General features: G+C 72.0%; 3 protein-coding genes across 4 annotated transcripts; all 3 read right to left on the bottom strand.

Annotated features, from left to right (window-relative positions):
• Window positions 1–219: 219 nt before the first annotated feature.
• On the bottom strand, window positions 220–9,942 carry NECTIN4 (nectin cell adhesion molecule 4). Its single transcript, XM_084500659.1, has 9 exons — window positions 9,702–9,942; window positions 6,043–6,396; window positions 5,196–5,486; window positions 4,507–4,621; window positions 3,637–3,800; window positions 2,472–2,619; window positions 2,277–2,355; window positions 1,734–1,838; window positions 220–1,305 (listed from the first exon to the last, which is right to left on the bottom strand). The coding sequence occupies exons 1-9, from the start codon at window positions 9,772–9,774 to the stop codon at window positions 1,057–1,059; spliced, it is 1,578 nt and encodes a 525-aa protein (XP_084356785.1). The 5' UTR covers window positions 9,775–9,942; the 3' UTR covers window positions 220–1,056.
• Window positions 9,943–10,592: 650 nt separating this feature from the next.
• LOC311425138 (lens fiber membrane intrinsic protein-like) lies at window positions 10,593–14,494 on the bottom strand. 2 transcript variants are annotated; one of them, XM_084500673.1, is made up of 7 exons: window positions 14,425–14,494; window positions 13,501–13,857; window positions 12,110–12,936; window positions 11,534–11,708; window positions 11,314–11,457; window positions 10,873–11,007; window positions 10,593–10,788 (listed from the first exon to the last, which is right to left on the bottom strand). In XM_084500673.1, the coding sequence occupies exons 4-7, from the start codon at window positions 11,700–11,702 to the stop codon at window positions 10,721–10,723; spliced, it is 516 nt and encodes a 171-aa protein (XP_084356799.1). In that variant the 5' UTR covers window positions 11,703–11,708; window positions 12,110–12,936; window positions 13,501–13,857; window positions 14,425–14,494; the 3' UTR covers window positions 10,593–10,720. The 2 variants fall into 2 exon arrangements, with proteins under 2 accessions (XP_084356799.1, XP_084356798.1); XM_084500672.1 differs by lacking the exons at window positions 10,593–10,788; window positions 10,873–11,007; window positions 11,314–11,457; window positions 11,534–11,708 and having other exon boundaries at window positions 12,115–12,936; window positions 13,520–13,857; window positions 14,425–14,488.
• Window positions 14,495–15,481: 987 nt separating this feature from the next.
• LOC311425207 (V-type proton ATPase catalytic subunit A-like) lies at window positions 15,482–19,648 on the bottom strand (the record flags this gene model as incomplete). Its single annotated transcript, XM_084500811.1, has 14 exons — window positions 15,482–15,635; window positions 15,729–15,900; window positions 15,974–16,068; window positions 16,518–16,721; window positions 16,813–16,876; window positions 16,965–17,079; window positions 17,181–17,303; window positions 17,422–17,530; window positions 17,605–17,767; window positions 18,175–18,326; window positions 18,401–18,538; window positions 18,628–18,842; window positions 19,337–19,465; window positions 19,567–19,648. 14 exons carry the CDS (start codon window positions 19,646–19,648, stop codon window positions 15,543–15,545), a joined length of 1,854 nt encoding a protein of 617 aa, XP_084356937.1. The 3' UTR covers window positions 15,482–15,542.
• Between the last annotated feature and the right edge of the window lie 91 nt (window positions 19,649–19,739).

Raw genomic sequence — 19,739 nt, forward strand, 5'->3', positions numbered from 1 at the left:
CTCGTGCAGTTCTGCACACCTCTGTGCACACCCCCTTGCATTCATCCCCACACCCGTGCACGGCTCTGCACGCTCGGGCACGTGCTCGCACCAAGGTCCCCCAGTTGGGTGCAGACCGTGCCCATGTGCGGCCCCAGAGGCTCTTGCACACTCGTGCACAAGCAGCGGCACACCCGGGTGTTGCACGAGGACCCAGCTGAGAGCAGAGGCAGGCAAGGCTCGGTCCCAGGGTCCCGCGCGGGATTTATTTACAAAACCAGCAGTGCAGATACGAAAGGGCGACGGGGACCCCCGTCCTGTACAGGTATGTACACGCTGGGGCTCTATGTACAGCGGGACCCCCGGCCGAGCGGCCCCATGGGGACCCCCGCCGCCAGCCCCGGGCTCGGGGGGGCCCCTCGGCAGGGTCTGGGGGTGCGGGGTGGGACGGGCGAGCCCCGGTTCGGGGGGTTGGGGTGGGAGGGGGACGGGGGGGGGACGTGTCTGTGCCATGGGGGGAAGGGGACAGCCGGGATCGGGGAGGGGACACAAGCGTCCCAAGTGCCACCGGCGAACCGCATCCCGAGCGGGGACCCCCGGGGGTCCCCCAGAGCTGCGCGCGGAAAGGAGCCGACCCAGAGTCCGAAGGGATGTTCGGGGGGGGGGGGGGGAGGTCTGAGCCCCGCCGGGGCTCCCGCCCATCCGTCTGTCCGTGGGGTCCCGCGTCCCCATGTCCCCGCGCCCGCGGGTGCCCGGTGGCTCCGGCGCCCGTGGGTCCTGGGCGCTGCGGTCACCTCCCTTCTGTCCTGCTGCTGCTGTCCCCGAGCGGGGCGCAGCGTGTCCCCAAACCTCGTGCCAGCAGCAAGGGGGGCGGGGGCCGGAGCCCCCTCCTGGGGCGCGGTGCATGTCCCGGGCACGGGGCGAGCAGCAAGGGCGGCGTTTGGGGACCGAGCCCCGAGCCGGCCGGCGGGCGAGTGGCGGCGGAGCAGGGGAAGCCACAGAGGGGACGGGGGTCCCGTGTGCGTCCCCCCCCCCCGGCCCCGCCACCCGGCCCGGCCCCTGCCGCCGCCGCCGCGCTCACACCAGGTGCCCGCGGCCGTTGATGTAGATGCCGTTGGTGGTGGGCTTGGCCTGCAGCATGCCGTTCTCCTGCACGAAGTGGGTCATGGCCTGCTTGATGGGGTTGTCCCCGCTGTCCTCCTCCTCCTCCTTCGGCTCCTTGCCCTCCGGGGCGGGCAGCAGCGGGGCCGCCGGCACCTCCGTCTGCGTCTCGATCTCCCGCACCGTGGAGAGCGTCGAGTAGCTGCGGCCCTCGGCCTCCTCGCTCTGCGGGGACACGGGTCGGGGTGAGGGGACACGGGGCAGGGTGGGGGCACCCACTGCCACCCGCCCCCGGGGATGTGGCCCCTGTCCCAGGGGCAGTGACGGGGCCGGGGTGCGGCTGTGCCCGGGGATGGGGACGTTGGGGACGGGGACTGCAAGGTGCGTGCAGTGAAGGGTCTGTGTGCACGGACGGGGAGCACACATGCAAAAGGGGGGGGCGTGAGTGAAAGTGGGGTGCATGCACAGATGGAGGGGTGTGCGCTGAGGGGGGGCACGCACATGTGCAAGGGGATTTGCGCCCATGAAAGGGGGCTGCACACGAGGAGGGGGCTGCACACACACAGGGGAGGACACGCTCCTGCAGCTCTGTGCAGGCGCTGCCTGCCGTGCCCCCCCCACCCCGAGCCCCCCGACACCCCCCGGGTGCTCACCATGGCAGAGCAGATGCTGGTGCCCCTCAGGCTGTCCCCCCGCAGGCTGTCCCCCCGCAGGCTGCCCTGCCGGCTCTCAGCACGCAGCTGCAGCGTCTCCTCCAGCTGCAGCGCCACGTGAGGACCCCCGGGGATGGCCCGGGAGCCCCCTCGGCCCCCCAGTGCCCCATCCAGCACCACCAACCACCACCGCAACACCCGGACCCCCAGACCCCCAATACCCAGCCCACGGGCACCCAAAACCACCCAGCACCCCAAGGGCACCCCACGCACCCAAACACCCAGACCCCTACGTACCCCAATACCCCACGGGCACCCAAAAGCCCCCAACACCCCATGGGCACCCCAATACCTGGCCCCATGGGCACCCAACTGCCCCGCACCCCCAGCACCCCAATGCCCCGCGTCCCACCATACAGCCCCACGGGCACCCCAGTGCGCACCCCAGCACCCGGCACCCTCCGTACCCAAAGCCTCCCTCCCTAGGACCCCCCACCTCCCACCCCAGGCCCCCCCATGCCCACCGTGCCCCCCTGTGCCCACCTGGGTGCGCGTGTCGGTGCTGTGGCTGGAGTGCAGGCGCCGGATGGAGTTTTCCCTGGTGAGCGTCAGCTCCTCCTCACTGCGGGCACAGCGCGACGGCAACTCACCGGGGGTCCCACCGGGCCCCACGGGGTCCCACCGGGTCCCAGCACCCCCCCCATCCCACCCCCCCGTGCCCCTCGGCCCGGCTCTTACTACTTCTCCGAGATGCGCTTGGTCTTGCGCTTGTGGTAGAGGGTCATGACGACGACGACGACGACGAGGACGCAGAGCAGCACGGCGGCGATGACGCCCACCACCACCACCGAGGCAGAGACCAGGTCCACCTTGCGCACCTCGTTCTCTATGGGGGGGGTCAGGGGGGTGGGCGCGGCGAGGAGGGGGCGAGAAGATGATGGGGGGGTGAGAACGTGGCAAGGACAGACGGACGGACGGGGTGAGGGGTGGAGGGATGAAGCACGTGGGTGGATGGATGAACGCATGGACGGAAGGACAAGTTCGTGGCTGGGGTTTTGGGTGGCTGGATGAGCGCATGGGTGGGGGGTGGAGGGACGGATGAGTGCATGGCTGGAGGGGTGAGCGCACGGAGGGATGGAGGGAGGGACGGATGAGTGCACGGAGGGATGAGTGCATGGAGGGATGAGTGCATGGAGAGGTGAGCGCACAGAGCGACAGAGGGAGGGACGGATGAGTGCATGGCTGGAGGGGTGAGCGCACGGAGAGGTGAGCGCACGGAGGGAGGGCCGGGCAGGTGAGTAGGCAGCTGAGCAGGAAAATGGGCGGAAGGATGAGCAGGCACCGGGAGGATGAGTGGACGGACGGGACGATGAGCAGCAGGGCGGAGCAGGCACGGGGAGAGGGCTGGGTCAGCAGAGGGACAGGAGCCGGTGCATGGGTGGGGGGTGAACACGGGGGTGGCTGGGGGGAAACAGAGGGACGTGGATGGGCAGAGAGAGATGACAGGGATGGATGGACGGAGGGATGGACAAACGGACAGAAGAACAAGCAGAGGATGAAAAGAGTGAAGTGGCGTTGAGTTAACGGGTGGGCGGACAGACAGAAGGACAGATAAGTCCGGAGACAGGAGGATGTGGGGGGGGGCAGGATGGATGGACGTATGGACAGATGGACAAATTGGAGAACGGGCGGAAAGGAGCAGCTGGGGGTGGACAGACGGATGGATGGGGAGAGAGAGGGCAGGGAGGAGCAGAGGGACAGACAGCCGGGCTGACAGCCTGGAAAGGGACACAGCAGCAAGGCTGGACCGACAGACAGACAGACAGAAGCACCAGCACCCCCACACCACAGCACCCCCCAAATCTCCCCCCACCGGCGCCCCCGGTCCCCCCGAGCCGCCCACCTGCCGCCCTGCCCTTGACGCTGACGTTGGCCCGCGCCTCCTTGGTGGCCACGCGGTTGGCCACGCGGCACACGTAGTCCCCGGCGTCGGCGGCGGCGAGGGGCCGCTGGAAGACCAGGGTGTCCCCCTTCACCCGCACGCCGGCGGGCAGCGGGGCGTTGAGCCTGCGGGGGCACGGTGAGCGTCGGCGTGCCCGGGCGGGCGCCGCGGCGCTGCCGGCATCAAAGCCCGGCGCCGTTCCCACGGGTGCGCGGTGCTGACGCCCAGCCCCGGCCGGCGCGGGGCCTGCCCGGGCACGGCCAGACCTGCAGCGCCCGCCGCCGAGCGGGGCAGCGGCACCGGCACGCCCGGGCGGGACACGGCGGGACGGGCACGGGCAGGGACACGGGCAGGGGGACGCGGAGGGGACGCGGGCACGGCTGGGATGGGGCTGGGGGCACGGCGGGGACACGGGGACAGACAAAAGGGGACACGGCAGGGACATGGGGACAGAGCAGGGGGACATGGCAGGGACAGGGGAAATGGGAGGGACAAAGAGGGGACCCAGCAGGGACCCAGGCACAGCAGTGACAGGGGACAGGGAACACTTCGGGGACAAAGGCAGGGGGACACAGCAGGGTCATGGGCAGAGATGGGGGGACACAGGCCAGGGACAAGGACGTGGGTGGGGGGACACAGGCACAGACAAGGACACGGCAGGGACACAGACACGGGTGCACAGCCACAGGCAGGGGACACGGCAGGGACACGGCCACACACAAGGACAGGGACACGCGTGGGCCACCAGCAGGGGACACAGCAGGGCCACCGACACCCAGGGGGGACACGGCGGGGACGAGGCCGGGCGCAGGGGCCAGGCGATGGCCTCACCGTGTCCAGTTGTAGGTGGGGGGCGGGTTGCCGTCCCCCAGGCAGGTCAGCGTGGCCCCCTCCATGCCCTCTGCCCACTCCTCCGAGTGCCCCAGCACCGAGGCGTCCGACAGGTCTGGGGGACACCGAGGGGACAGTGAGGGGACAGGCGGGGACGAGGCGGTGACACCCCTCCCTGCCCCGTCACCCCAGGGCCCCCAAGCCTCTCCTACGTGTCCCCTGTGCCCATCATATCCCCGAGGTCCCCAAAGCCCCCCAATGTCCCCAAAGCCCTTCAGGCTCCCCGTGTCCCGCTGCCCCCCCTGCTCCCCACCCACCCCAGTTCCTGTGTCCTTCGTGTCCCCAACACCTGCAACCCCCCCATGCCCCTCCGTGTCCCCTGTCCCTCCGTGTCCCCCACGTTCTCCATCTCCCCCAGCACCCTCCATGTCCTTGCTATCCCGTGTCCCCCACGCCCTCAAGTCCCCCCAATGTCCCTCGATGCCCCCCATGTCCCCAGTGTCCCCCCATGCCCCTTGCTGTCCCTGGTGTCCCCATGCCTTCAATGCCTCCCACATCCCCCAATGTCCCCAGTGTCCCCAATACCCCCAATGTCCCCCACGTCCCCAGTGCCCCCCACAGTCCCTGTGTCCCCAACGCCCCCCATGGTCCCCATGTCCCCAACGCCCCCCCCGGTCCCCGTGCCGCACAGGCGACGCTGAGCTGGTGCGTGATCCTCTTCTCGTGGCGCAGCCCGGGGTGTGCCACCACGCAGGTGAGGCTCTTGCCGTTCATGCTGCGCCCGGGCACCAGGAAGAACTCGCTGGTGACGGAGGCGGAGCGGGAGTGCACGGAGCGGCGCGTGGTGTTGGTGCCCCGCACCTCCGTCTCCCAGCGCACCGAGGGCACGGGGCTGCCCTCCGCCGTGCACGAGGCCGCCAGCGTCTGGCCCTGGCCCTCCTCCAGCGGCGGCCCCGGGTTCAGGATGGGCAGCGGCGGCACTGCGGGCGGCGGCGTCAGACCCACGAGTCCCCAGCCCAGGGCCTGCGGCTGGCCCCAGCACCACTCGCCCAGCACCCGCGGCTTGCCCCCCCTGCCCATGGCACGCTGCCCTCCCCCCCATGCCCACCACCCCATAGCCATTGCCCTCTGCCCTTCACCCCTTGTCCCATTGTCCCATGCCTATCACCTTGTACCCGTCAACCCCATGCCCATCAGCCATCACCCCATGCCTGTCACCCCCATCATTCCCCATCCGTCACCCCATACCCATTGTCTTGTGGCCCCCTGCCCATCACCCCATGCCCATTGTCCCATGCCAACCACCCCATTGTCCCATGTCCATCACCCCATTCCCACCATCCCATTGCCCCGTGCCCACCATCCCATGCTCATCATCCCATTGCCTCATGGCCCCATACCCATTGCCCCATCACCACGTACCCATTGTCTCACCACCCCTTATCTCTGTGCCCACCATCCCCATCACCCCATGCCTACAACCCCATGGCCCCATCCCCATCACCCCACGCCCTCCACCCGCCACCAGGCACTCACCGAGCACCTTGAGGGTGAGGCGCCCCTCGAAGCTGCCCATGGGGAAGGTGATGAGGTGACACTCGTAGTCGCCCTCGTCCCCTTGCACGGCGTTGCGCAGGACGATGGCGCCGTCCTCCAGCGCGCCGGGCGCCCGCCGCAGCACGCGGCCCGCGTAGGCGTCCTGCACGTGCTCGCCGTGCTGCCGGTTGAGCACGGCCACCTCGGCGCTGTGCCCCGCCGGGCCCCGCTTCAGCCACGTCACCTGCACCACCTGCTCGCCCTCCTGCGCCCGGTACCGGCACGGCAGCACCACGTCCTGGCCCAGCACCGCCGTCACGCTGCGCTCCACCTCCACCACCCCCGACCGGCAACCTGCGGGCACCCAAGGGTGGCACCGGCGCCTCGGGACTCGCCACGGGGCGCCGGTGTGCTCGCGGCGTTGCACGCTCACCAGCGCTCGGGTGCACTCGTGCAGGCAGGCGTGCTTGCACGCGCTTGTGCACGCTCTTATCTGCTTGAGTGTACATGGGCACGCTTGTGTTTGCGCTCACACTCGGGCACACTTGTCTATGTTTGTGCAACAGTGGGGGAAGCTCAGACACGCAGACTTGGGCACACCTATACGTGCTCCAGCGCATTTGTGCACACTCAGGCACATTTGTGCACACTTCCACACGCTCAGGCATGCACCTGCATGTGCTTGGACACACTCACAAATGCTCAAGCACGCCTGGGCACGGCTGCACGCTCCAAGATGCTTGGATGCACTCACACACATTTAGGCACACGTGCACGCACATACAGGCTCGGGTGTGCTCACAAACACTCAGGCACACTTGGGTGTGCTCTCAGGTGCTGGGTGCACTCACACACACTTGGGCACGTGCATGTGCTCACGCCTACTGCCAGCTTCCACATGCTCATGTGTGTGCACTCACACGCATCCACGCGTGCTTCAGCATGTTTATGCACGCTTGTGCACATTTGCGCGTGCTCAGGCATGGCAGGGCACGCTCGTGCATGCTTTGGCGTGCTTGCACGTGCTCGGACACACCGATGCACTCTCAAGTACACTTGTGTACACTCACATGCTTGGGCACGCTCGTGCACATTTGGATGTGCTCATGCTTGCTTCCACATGCTGGGGCACACTCACACATGCTTAGGCGTGCTTGCACACGCACAGAGGTGCTGGCGCACACTCAGACACACTTGGACATGCTTTATGAACATTTGCACACCCTTGTGCACTCTTGGACACACTCAGGTGACACTGGCATGCTCACACACTGAGAAGTGCTTGTGCAAGCTTCGGTGCGCTCACAGCTGCTCACCGCGTGTGCACACCCTTGTGCACGGCAGCACACACCGGGGCACGTTCCTGCACGCTTGCACACGCTCATGCACACTCAGGCACATGGGGGCACACTCAGACACACTCACACCCACTCAGACACAGCCACGCACGGCTGCACACACCCTCACACGGGGACACACTCATCTCGGGCACGTCGGCCGTGCTCGTGCCCCCTTTGGCACACCCGCGGGCCCCCTCCCGGCCCTTGCACGCGCCGGGGCACACTCGCAGCTCGCCCTCCGCGGCGTTCCCATGCGCGGGGCCCACCCAGCGCTCGGCGGGGCGGGCGCGCGGGCGGGCGGCGTGGTGGGGAGCGGCCGTGCCTGCGAGGCCAGCCCAACCGGCCCGCGCACATGCCGGGCGCTGCCGTGGCTTGCGGAGCCTCCCGCCCCCGGCACCGGCACCAGCACCGGCACCGCGGGGGCTCCCGCCGCCGCCCCCCGCCGAGCCCCCCATGGCTTTTAATTAAACCGGCCTTAATTGCCACCCCCCCCCCCACCTCGCACCACCCTCGATTAGTCGACGTATTAATTAACTAATTGCCGGGCTCTTCGTCACCGCCGCGCTGCCCCGGTCGCTGGATCCCGGCCCTCTCGCCACCCCCCCGGCGGCGCTCGACGCCCGCTGCCTCGGTTTCCCCCGGTGCTGCGGCCAAGCCCCCGCGCAAGCCGGGGGGCTCCTGGGGGATCCACGGCGGGGTCCCAGCAGCAGCGGGGGGTGGCGGCGGCGCTGGCAGCGGGCCCCCGCCGCGGGGCGTCCCCACCCAACGGGGCCGAGCGCGTGGGAACGGGGCCGGGAACCGGCTCAACCGGCTCCCGCGGGGTCACCGCCTCGGCGCCGCGGCAGGATGCGGCCCCGGGCCTGCCGGCACGGCTGGGGGGTCCCGGGGGGGGGGCACACGCGTGTGCAAGGCCGGCCGCACCTTCGCACCCAGGGCTGCGCTCGGGACGGGCTCCCCTGTGTGCGTGGCACCCGCACCCGCGTGGGGTCGTGCCCCCTGCACGTCCGTGTGGCCCCGCTGGGGACACGCGCACACACGTGTGCCCCCCCCAGCTGATGAGCACACACGCGTGTGAGCACGCACGGGGGGGCTCCCAGCACAGTGAGCACGCACACGTGTGTCCCGTCCCCCCCCCTGCTCACACCTGCACACACTGCACACCTCGGGGCTGGCCCCGCTCTGTGCCACCCCCCCCCCATCACGGAACCCCCCCCGAGCCGAGCCCTGGGTTGGGGAGGGGGCTGGGGGGGGGCTCAGCACCCATCGTGGTGACGGTGACGCCCCCCCGGCAGCACCCAGCCCGTTCCCACGGGGGCTCCACGAGTGGGGAAACTGAGGCACGACAGGTGGGGGTGGGGGGCAGGGCATCGTGCCCCCCCCCAGCAGCACCCGTGGGTGCAGCACCCTCCTCGGGGGGCTGAGCCCGGTGTCCCCGTCCCCTCCCCAGCACCCCCAGTGCCCCCCCCACGTGTGAACAATGGGAGACAATGGGGGGGACCCTGGGGGTGTGCGCTGTGTCCTCCCCCCCCCTCCATGTCCCTTCCCAGACAGCCCTCAGGTGTCCCCAGAGGGGACGGCCCCGTTCCCACGGTGGCCTCAGACCGGTTAGCCCTGTCCCCCCCCCCAGCATTGTGTCCCCCCCTCACGTCCCCCCTCGCTCCCCCCCGTCCCCACCGCACCCCCACGCCCCCAGCCCTGCCCCCCCCGCCCCTGATATCCCCAAAGGGATCAGCCCCGTCCCCACCGTGTCCCCCCCCACGATCCTGTCCCTCCCCAGCCTGCCACGTCCCCGTCCCCTCTGTCCCCCCCAGCCCCGCCACGTTCGGGTTTTTTTTTTGGGGGGGGAGACGGGACACCGGAGCGGCAGCCGGGGCCACCCGGGGCACACCCACGGCGCTGACACACGCACGGACACGCGGGCGTGAACACACCGGGACGGGGACCCCGGGACACGCACGGGGACACCCGGGGCACACACACCGGGACCGGGGGCACCGGGACGGGCACCGGGGGCACGGCCGCAGGTGCACGGAGCCGCAGGTGCACACGCGAGCGCACCCACGTAGGCACCCTCGTGTGCCCCCGCTCACGGGCACGCACACGCGTGTGTCCCCCCCCCCCCCAACTCCGCTCCGCCCCCAGCCCCGGGGGTACCGGTGCCCCCGGCCCCGGCCCGCCCCCCCCCCCCCTCCCGGAGCAACCGGTGCTGCCGGTGCCGCTCCCGGTGCCGCTCCCCGCCCGCAGGGGCTCGGTCCCGCGGAACGGCCCCGCTGCCCCCGGTCCGGTCCCGGTGCCCCCGGTGCCGGTCCCGTCCCTTACCGGTGGCGGCGAGGAGGAGGAGGAGGAGGAGGAGTTGAACGGGCGTCCCGGGCCGCATCCCGCGGGGGGCCATGCGGACACCTGCGGGCTCACGGCGCTGCTCGGCTCCCGGCCAGCACCATCCGGGCCGAACCGGGCCGAACCGAGCGGAACGGGGCCGAACCGGACCGGACCGGACCGGGCGGGGCCGGGCCGGACCCAACCGGGCTGCACCGGGCCGAACCGGGCGGCTCCGGGCCGTGCGCGGCGGTGGGGCCGGGGCCGGTGCTGAGCTCGGAGCCGGGACGGGGCGGGGCGGGGCCGCCGGGGCGGGGCGGGGCCGGGAGGGGCGGGGCCTGAGGGGGCGGGGGCCCCGGGCGGGGCCGGGCGGGGCGGACCGGTCCGGCAGGTCGGGGCAGGGGCGGGGCCGAGGGCGCGGTCTTAAAGGGGCAACACAGCCCGGCGGGGGGTGTGGGGCCCACCGGCAGAGCCCCCGCCCGCCCCGGCGGTGTCTCCCCCCGGGGGGCCCAGCGCCGCCCCCCCCCCCGCCGGCACACGGTCATCCCGGGGTCCCCTTCGGCCCCCCCGGTGTCCCCGGTGGCTTCTCCCATCACCACAGCCCCTGCCCGGCCCCCCCGGACAACCCCCGTGGCCCCCCCAGTGTGTCCCAGTCCCCCCCCAGTCCCCCAGCCCATTCCCCCCAGGGGCTCCCGGTGCCCCCCCCAGCCCATTCCACTCATTCCCCGGGTGGGACCCCCTAAAAAGCCCCTATTTCTACTCAAATCGCAGGAGCCGGACGGGGGAGGGCAGGGGGCTGGCACTGACCCCCCCTACCCAAAATGTGGGGTCCCCAAATCCCAGCGGACACAGCACGGGGGGGGGCAGAACAGGCACTTTATTGGCACAGCAAGACTGGGGGGGGAGGGAAGAGGAAAGGGGCAAAACGGGGGGGGGGGCTCAGCCTGCAGGCACCGGGCACCCCGGGGCGCCCCCTCCCGTCTCTGCTCGGGGTGGGGGGGGCGCAGGGTCCCGGGACCCCCTCAGGGCCCCCCAGATTCGGAGCTCTCCGGGGACGGGTCCTTGGCGGCAGCGCAGAGGTGGAAGAGACCTGGGGGGGGTGGAGAGAGGGGGCAGTGGGGTGAACGGGGGGGTCCCAGCGCTGCCCCCACCCATGGGTGCCCGTGCCCGGTACCTGCCGAGCCGGTGAGGACGACGGCGACCCAGGCGAGGAGGTAGGACCAGGAGAGGCGCCAGGCACCGGGGGCTGGGCCCAGCAGGCTCCGAGCCCCGGCCGTGCACACCGCCAGCCCCAGCAGCGCCAGGACACCTATGGGACACGGGGGGGGGGGGGTGGGGGGGGGCTGCCAGCCCCGGGGAGGCTGCGGGGACCCGGCACGGGGCATGGCAGCGGGCACCGGGCACGGGCTGCAGGGACCGGGCACAGCTCATGGCAGCAGAGACTGGACACAACTCATAGCAGCAGTGACAGCTCATCGCATCAGGCACCCGGCACAGCTCAGCTGGCAGAGACCGGGCACAGCTCATGGCAGCAGTGCCCCACGCACCTCACCGCAGCAGTGACCGCTCAGCCCCGATGCCCCCTCCCCGTGTCCCCCCCCCTGTCCCCACGTACCCGCCAGCAGCAGGGTGACGCCGGCGGCTCGGGCTCGCGCCCTCCGGGCAGCACCGGCGGCGGCGGCCGAGAGCCCCAGGGCGAAGCCGGTGGCGGCGGCCAGCACCGCCAGCAGCATCAGCACCCGCGTGGCGTCCCAGAAAGCTGCGGGGACAGGCACGTTGGGGACACCGGGCACGCGTTGGGGACCCCCGCGCCCTGCCCCAGAGCCGCCACCTACCCGGGGGGCCGGGGGGGGGCCGGCAGTGCCCCCCCAGGCAGAGGTGCCACAGCCCGATGGCCGCGGTGCCGCCGGGTGCCCGGTGCTGCAGCCAGAAGTCGGTGGCGGTGGCGGTGACCAGCAGGGCCAGGCCGCTGGCAGCGCACAGCAGCCCCCCCCCGACCGGCATCGTCCCCTGCGTACAGTGGGGGGGGGCTGGGGGGGGCTGGGGGGGGTGCTGTGTCCCCCCCCCAACCGCCACCACCGGCCTGGGGACCCTGTGCCAAAACCCGTGGGGAGGGGACGCGGGGATGGACGGGGCACTGCTGGGGATGGGGGGCACCCGGGGGGGGCACCGCAAGGGGATGGGGGGGGGTCCCGGGGAGGGGGCACCCAAGGGTGGCACCTGCAGGGGACACTGGGGACAGCTGTGGGGACATCTCCAGGGGCAGGGGGTTCCTGGGCAGGGGGGCATTTGGGGACACCCCAGGGGTACCCAGGGTGGCATCTCCAGGGGACACCGGGGGGGACCCCAGGGGTGTCACCTCTGGGAGGCAGGTGACGGGGGGGGCACACAGGGGGCTGGTGGCCACTCACCCTCCTTCAGCACCCACCAGCGGGGTGCCCCATGGCCGTCCCTCCGTCCGTCCGTGTCCGTCTGTCCCGGCCGATGGGTGAGGGGGACGTGGAGGGGGCGGGGGGGGGTGTTAGGGCCCCCCACGCACGTGGCGCTGCCATTGTCCGGGGACACAAAGGCTGGGAAGGCTCTGGGTGCCGCGGCCCCCCCGGGGGCTGACACCGCAAAATCCCGTCCCCGGCTGCCAACTGCCTGCGGGGACGCTGGGGACAGCGGGGCAGGGGGGGGGGACAAGAGGGATGGCACCCAGAGCCCCCCCACCCCCCAGGGCAACACCTTGGGGACGGGGGACCCTGGGGACTGGCGCCACTGTTTGGGGTGAGCAGCGCACCCCAAATCTCCCCCATTCTGCCCAGCCCAGCAGCGCTCCCGTTTCCACCGCTTTTTGACCCAAAAAGTGCTGTGGCCGAGGGGGTGGCACCAGGTGACACCAGGGAGGGGCAAGGAGGGGGGGGGGGCCCTGGTGACACGCGGGGGGACGTGCCACACGAGGGTGCCCTGACAGGGGGACACGCACGGCCCCACCTGGGGGGGGGCCACCAGGAACAGCAGGCACGGGGACACAGCCACGTGTGCACCCCCCCCTTGTGTGCACACGTTTGCACGCTCACACTTGCACACCCAGATTTGCACACTCACATTTGCACACTCACGTTTGCACGCCCCCTCCTGCCCCCCCCCCGTCACAGCCGCAGGGCGAGGGCCGGAGGCAGCAGCAGGAGGAGGAGGAGGAGGCTGAAGGCGCCGCGAGGGGGGGCGCCGGAGCAGGGCTGGCTGCAGGGGACACCTGCGGGGGGGGGGGACACGGGGGGGGCACTCGGGGGTTGTCCCCGGAACCCACAGGGCTGAGGGGCTCCCACGACCCCATGACCCCCCTGACCCAATGCCACAGGGAGGGGCTCCCCCCCCCCAAAACCCAAAACCGGGGTGGGGGGGCTCCCATGTTCCCATCCCACAGACCCCCCCCCAAATCCCCCCAACCCCCAGACCCAATACCGGGGTGGGGGCTCCCACATTCCCATCCCACAGCCCCCCCACAGCCCCCCCCAACCCCAATACCAGCACGGGGGGCTCCCAAGTTCCCATCCCCATAGCCCCCCCCAAGTCCCCCCAACCCCAATACCACAGTGGGGGGCTCCCACATTCCCCTCCCCAAGCCCCCCCCAACCCCCCAGACTCAATACCGGGGGGGCTCCCACATTCCCATCCCCACCGCACCCCCCCAACCCCCCAGCCCCAACCCCCCAGTAGGGGGCTCCCACCTCCCACCCCCCCCATCCCCTCCATCCCCACACAGTGCTGGGGGGCTGCCCCCCCGTGCCCCCCCCGTGCCCCCCCCCAGTGCTCGCACCCCCGAGCTCCAGCGTCACCTCCCCGCAGGCGCAGTCGTCGCTGCCCAGCAGCAGGCACCTATAGGTGCCCCCATCCCCTGCCCGCAGCCCCCCCAGCAGCAGCAGCTCCCCGCCGGGCCCCCCCAGCCCGGCCCGCTCCCGGTACGGGGGGGGGCAGTTGGGGGAGCCCCCGGAGCCCCGGCTGCAGACCAGGCTCCCCCCGAAATGCCAGTGCACAGCCTGCAGCTGGCCCAGGTGCTCGCCCCCCCCCGGGCACCCCAGGGTGACGGCCCCCCCCAAGGTGCCGTTGACCTGGGCATGGCCCCGGTGGGGGCTGCGGCACACGCTGCACCCCCCCGCCGCCTCGGTGGGGTCACCTGGGGACAAAGGGGGGGGGGCTGTCACCTGCACGGCCACCCCCTGGGGGGGGGGGGCACAGCGGTGTGGGACACGGGGGGGCTGGCACCCATGGTGGGGGTGAGGGGGGGGGACAACGCGGTGGGACACGGGGGGGTGGCACCGGGACACGGTGTGGTTATGGGGGGGGGGCAGTGCGGGGGGACAGGGGGCTGGCACTGCCGGGGGGGGGACACGGGGCTGTCACTGTCCGAGGGGGGAGGGGGACACAGGGCTGTCACTGCCTGGGGGGGGGGCACGAGGCTGTCCCCAGCCCGCAGCGTGGCCGTGGGACCCTCGGGGACCATTGGCAGCACAGGGAGGGGACAGGGACGGGGGGGGGGGGGGGCGAGAAGGGACAGGGAGGGGGGACACAGCTGGGACCCCCCCCCCATAGGTTAACCCGGCCGCCCCCCGCCCCACCGCGTGTCCCTCGCAGCCACCCCCCTGGGTGCCACCCCCCCCGGGTGTCCCCGGGTCCCCCTCGCCCCCCGGGTCCCGCCCGCCCCCCCCGCCCCCCCCGCGCCCCCCCCGGCCCCGGGACGCACCGGGGGGCAGCAGGGCCGGGCCCAGCCCGAGGGGCAGCAGCAGGACCCACATCTGCGGGCGGCTCCGGACGGCGGGGGCGGCCCGGGGGGGGGGGGACGGGACGGGACGGGACGGGGCCGGGGGGGGGGGGGGGCGGCCTCTGGGCGGGACCCGGGGGGGGGGAAATGGGACCGAGGGGACACGGGGAGCACCGGGGGTGGGGGAAATACGTGCGGGGGAGGGAGCAGGCAGGGCCATCAATTAAGGATGTGCCCCCCCCGGGGACACACAGCGCTTGGGAAGGGGGGGGGGGCGATCCCGGAGGGGGGGGGGGGGCGTCCTGGGGTCAAATCCTGCCCCCAGGGGGACAAATCCTGACCGGGGGGCACGCTGTGTTTGCCCCCCCCCAGCCCCAGGGGCCGCATGCAGCCCGGCTACGTGGCGGGCGTTCCCCCCCCCCTGCCCCCCCCCCGTTATTTTTGCCATAGCAGCCTGCAAACAAACCCAGCGCCGCTGGATCCAGCCCCAGCACCGACGTCCGGCCTGGCTGCACGTAGGGCCAGGCCCCCCCCCGGCCCCCCCCGGCCCTGCTTGGGGCCCCCCCAGCCCCGTGCTGTCCCCTCCCTTGTCCCCAACAGTCCCCAGCCTGGGGGGGCAGTGCTGCCCCCCCCCCCATCTCACCACCACCACCCCACTGCCAGGGGGTGCCCGGGGGGGGCACTGTCACCCCATGTGCCACCTCTGGGGACACTGGTGGCCGGCTCGTCCTCGCCCCCCCCATGCACCGAACCTGTCTGGGCTCGGGGGGGGGCTTCTCGTTGGTGGCTGAATGCCAAAATCCCTAATTTTCCCCCCTAAAAAGCACCCCGCACCCCAACAGCGATGCAACCCCCCCTGCAGCTCCCCAGCCCCATTTTTACACCAAATCAGGAAAAGGAGCCGCGCACCATCCCCCCCTGCACCCCCCCCAACCCCCCCATAGCCCACAGAGAGGGTCCGGTGCCAGCACCATGGGGGGGGGCAGACGCTGCCATCCTCCGGGGGGGGGGGGGGAAAACCACAACCTGGACGCGAGGCGACGCCGCGGGGCTTTTATTGGGGGGTGGGGGGAGCCCCGGGGGGGCCCCGCGCCCCTCCCTCAGTCCTCCAGGTTGCGGAAAGCCGCCTGCATCTCCTCGTTGAGCTGCGCGAACGCCGCCGTGATGTTGGCCTCGCCGTCCTTCACCGGGTCCTGGGGACAGGGGGGGGGACACGGGGTGACCCGGGGGGGCAGCGGGACCCTCTCCCACCCCCCCCATCCATCCCAGTGCCCCCCCACACACACCTTGAACTTCATGGCGCTCAGCTTGTAGAGGATGTCCCCCAGGTTCTCGCGGATGGTGGCCCAGGTGACGCGGCGCTCGCCGGTGCCGGTGGCCTCCACGGCGTGCCGGGCCAGGTCGTAGAAGGTGATCATGTTGTGCAGCATCCCCACCGTCTTGTAGAAGGGGCAAAACCTGGGGGGGGGGGGCAGGTTCGGGGTCGGGGAGGGGGCTCTGGGGGCGGCGGGGGGGCTGGGGGCCACGGTACCTGTCGTAGGACGAGTAGCCGTTCTGCTGCAGGAAGTCGTCCTTGAGCAGCTTCGCCACCTCCAGCGTCACCTTGTCGGCCTCGGCGAGGGACGCCTGCGGGGGACGGGTCCTGGGTGGCCCCGAGGGTTCTGCCCCCCCCGGGCACCCCCTGTGCTCCCCCCAGCTCCCTGCGCCTCCTTCACCCAGCCCCAGCCCGTGTCCCCCTCCCCAACACCGTGTCCCCCCGTCCCAGCCTCTCTGCCCCTTCCCATCCCCTCTCCCACCCGTCTCCTCTTTCCATTCCTGCTTTCCCCAATTCCCCATCCCTGCCCCACCCCACCATACCCTGTATCTGTCATCCTGCGTCTCCCATCCAATCCCATCTGCGTCCCATCCCCATCCCAATCTCTGTCCCCTCCTGGTCCCCATCCCATCCCATCCCCATCCCAAATCCCATCCCCATCCCCACCCCACCACATTCCTATTCCCATCCCCATCCCCTCCCCACCCTCTCCCTGTCCCATCCCCATCCCCATCCCCTTCCCCTTCTCCCCCCCCCCCACCTTGCCCACGAGCTGCACGATCTCGGCCAGGTCCTCCTCCTCCTGCAGGATCTCCTTGGCGCGGGTGCGCAGCGCGGGGAAGTCGGGGTGCAGCCGCTCGTAGTGGGGCTCCAGCGCCCGCAGGTACTTGCTGTAGCTGATCAGCCAGTTGACGGAGGGGAAGTGCTTGCGCTGCGCCAGCTTCTTGTCCAGCCCCCAGAACACCTGCGGGGAGTTTTTTGGGGGCGCCGGGATCAGGGGGGGGCCACACCGGGGCCAGGAGACCCCCCACCACCACCGCCACCACCGCGCTCACCTGCACGATGCCCAGGGTGGCCGAGGTGACTGGGTCTGAGAAGTCCCCTCCCGGCGGGGACACGCTGCAGGGGACAGCGGGCTCGGTGCTGTGGAGGGGGTCCCCGTGCCCCCCCTGTGCCCCCACCACCACCACAGCACCCTCGGACTCACGCGCCGACGATGCTGACGCTGCCCTCGCGCCCGGGGGAGCCCAGGCAGCGCGCCCGCCCCGCGCGCTCGTAGAAGGAAGCCAGGCGGGCGCCCAGGTACGCGGGGTACCCGCTGTCTGCAAGGAGCCGGTTAACCGCGTGCCGTGGGCACCGCAGCCCCTCACCGGGGCCTCGGGGCCGCCCGGGACCGAGGGGACAACGGGGACCCGGTGCTCACCCGCCGGCATCTCGGCCAGGCGCCCCGAGATCTCACGCAGCGCCTCGGCCCAGCGCGAGGTGGAGTCGGCCATCATGCTGACGTGGCGGCCCATGTCGCGGAAATACTCGGACAGCGTGATGCCTGCACCGGCGGCACGCGGCTGGCACCGGCGGCACGGCCCCGGGGTGCCGGCACCCGACCCCACGGGCACCCACGGGCACCCACGGCCCCCCGCAGCCACCCGCCGCCCCCAGCCCACCGGTGTAGATGGAGGCCTCGCGGGCGGCCACCGGCATGTTGGAGGTGTTGGCCACCAGCGTGGTGCGCTTCATGATGCTCTCCGTCCTGCCGTCCACCTCCATGGTCAGCTGGGGACGACGCCGTCACCGCGCGGCTCAGGGCCGAGCCCCCGGCACGGCGCCCCCGCGCCCCACGGCCTCACCTCGGGGAAGTCCCGCAGCACCTCGGACATCTCGTTGCCCCGCTCGCCGCAGCCCACGTAGACGATGATGTCGCTGTTGGAGTACTTGGACAGGGACTGCGAGATCACCGTCTTGCCGCAGCCGAAGGCGCCCGGGATGGCCGTGGTGCCACCCTGCACGCACCTGGGGACAGGGCGGTCCCCAACACGGCCCCGCTGTGGCCCCATGGAGGTGGGATGGGCCCCGACACCCCCTGTCCCTGCCCCTGTCCCCATCCCCGGTCACCCACCGGCACCCCCGCACTGTCCCCTTCCTCCCCAGCGGGACTGTCCCCACCCCTGTCCCTGCCCCATTCCCATCCCCTGTGCTCACCCCATTCCCTGGCCCCAGCCCCAGCCCCATTCCTGTCCCTCAGCCCCGTTCCCATCCAGATCCCCTCTCCTTGTCCCCCGTTCCCATCCCACCCCATATTCCTGTCCCCATCCCTGTCCCCTCTCCCTATCCCCGTCCCCTCTCCCCAGCCCCGTCCCCTCAACCCCTCCCTGTCCCCATTCCCCATCCCTGTCGCCTCTCCCCGTCCCCGTCCCTACGGGAAGAGCGCGTCCAGCACGCGCTGCCCGGTCAGCAGCGGGTGATTCGCCGTCAGCTTCTCGGCCACGGGCCGGGTCTGCCGGACGGGCCAGACCTGCATCATGGTCAGCTTCTCCGTGCTGCCCTCGAAGTCCAGCTCCAGCACCACGTCCTGCGGGGACAACGGGGGGCAGCGGGGACGTGGGACCCCTCTGCCCACCCCCCCCCACCGCCGCCAGCCCTTACGGAGACGCTGTAGTGGCCCGGGGGGGCGATGTGGGTGACGGTGCCGCGGCTGCGGGGGGGCACCATGATTTGGTGCTGGATCAGCGAATTCTCAGTGACCGTGCCGTAGATGTCACCGCCGGTGACGTGGCTCCCGACCTGGAACGGGGCGGCCGTGAGGACGCGGGGCTCCCCGCCACGAGGGGAAGGGTCCCCGCGTCCCCGCGCCACCCTCCCGGGGGGCTCACCCGGACGTGTTTGCTGGGGGCGAAGTCCCAGGTGAGGTGGCGCGGCAGCGCGGGGACGTTGACGCCGCGGGGGATGTAGATGTTGCGGGTGAGCTGCGCGATGTCCTTCAGCGGGCGCTGGATCCCGTCGAAGATGGAGCCCAGGATGCCGGGGCCCAGCTCCACCGACAGCGGCTGCCCCGTGCGCAGCACCGGGTCCCCCACGCGCACCCCCGCTGCGCCCCCCGCTCAGGAAAAGCCACGCTGGGGGGGCGGGATGGGGACAGGGGGGGATGGGGAGACAGAGGGGACTTGGGGGGGGGACAGGGGATTGGGAGGGGTGGGAGAGGACAGGGGGATGGGGGGGGACAGGAGGGGACAGGGTGGGAAAGGGCAGGGAGGGAACAGCAGGATGGGGGGGACAGGGAGGGGATGGGGGGGGACAGGGAGGGGACAGGGGAGGGACAAAAGGGAGGGGCAGGGACAGGGGGGGAGGACAGGGGAGGAAGGGAAGGGCAGACCCAGGGGGTGGGGGGACAGCGGGGACAGGGAAGGTCAGGAGGGACAGGGAAGGACAGGGGGACGCGGGCAGGGGGCTGGAGGGGACCGGGAAGGGGATGGGGGGACAAGACGGGGTGGGAGGACAGGAGGAAGAGGAGGAGAGGGAAGGACGGGGACAGGGAAGGGGACAGGGACGGGGACAGGGCCGGGGCCAGCAGCAGAAGGATACAGGTCTCCTCGTAGACCTGCAGGGTGGCCATGTCCCCCTCCAGCCGGATGATCTCCCCCACCAGCTCCGCGTGCCCCACGCGCACCAGCTCGTACATGGCCGCCCCCGCCATGCGTGTGGCCGTCACCACTGCGGGGACACCGCGGGGACACCGCGCCGTCACCCACCCCGGCCCCAGCACCGGCCCACCCCCCTCCTGACCCCCCCGGGACCCCCAAACCCGGCCGTACCGGGCCCCGAGACGCCGTGCACGGCGCCCAGCATGCTCTCCCGCTCGGCCTCGGCCAGGCGCGGCAGCTCGCTGCCCTCCATGGTGGCCCCCGCCGGCCCCGGTGGCCCCCGGTTTTTATGGGGCCGGGCACCGCGGCGAGCCGGCGGGGCCTGGGGGAACCGGCTGGGCCCG

This window comes from Aythya ferina (genome assembly GCF_964211825.1).
Source record: "Aythya ferina genome assembly, chromosome: 29".
Lineage (NCBI taxonomy): Eukaryota > Metazoa > Chordata > Aves > Anseriformes > Anatidae > Aythya > Aythya ferina.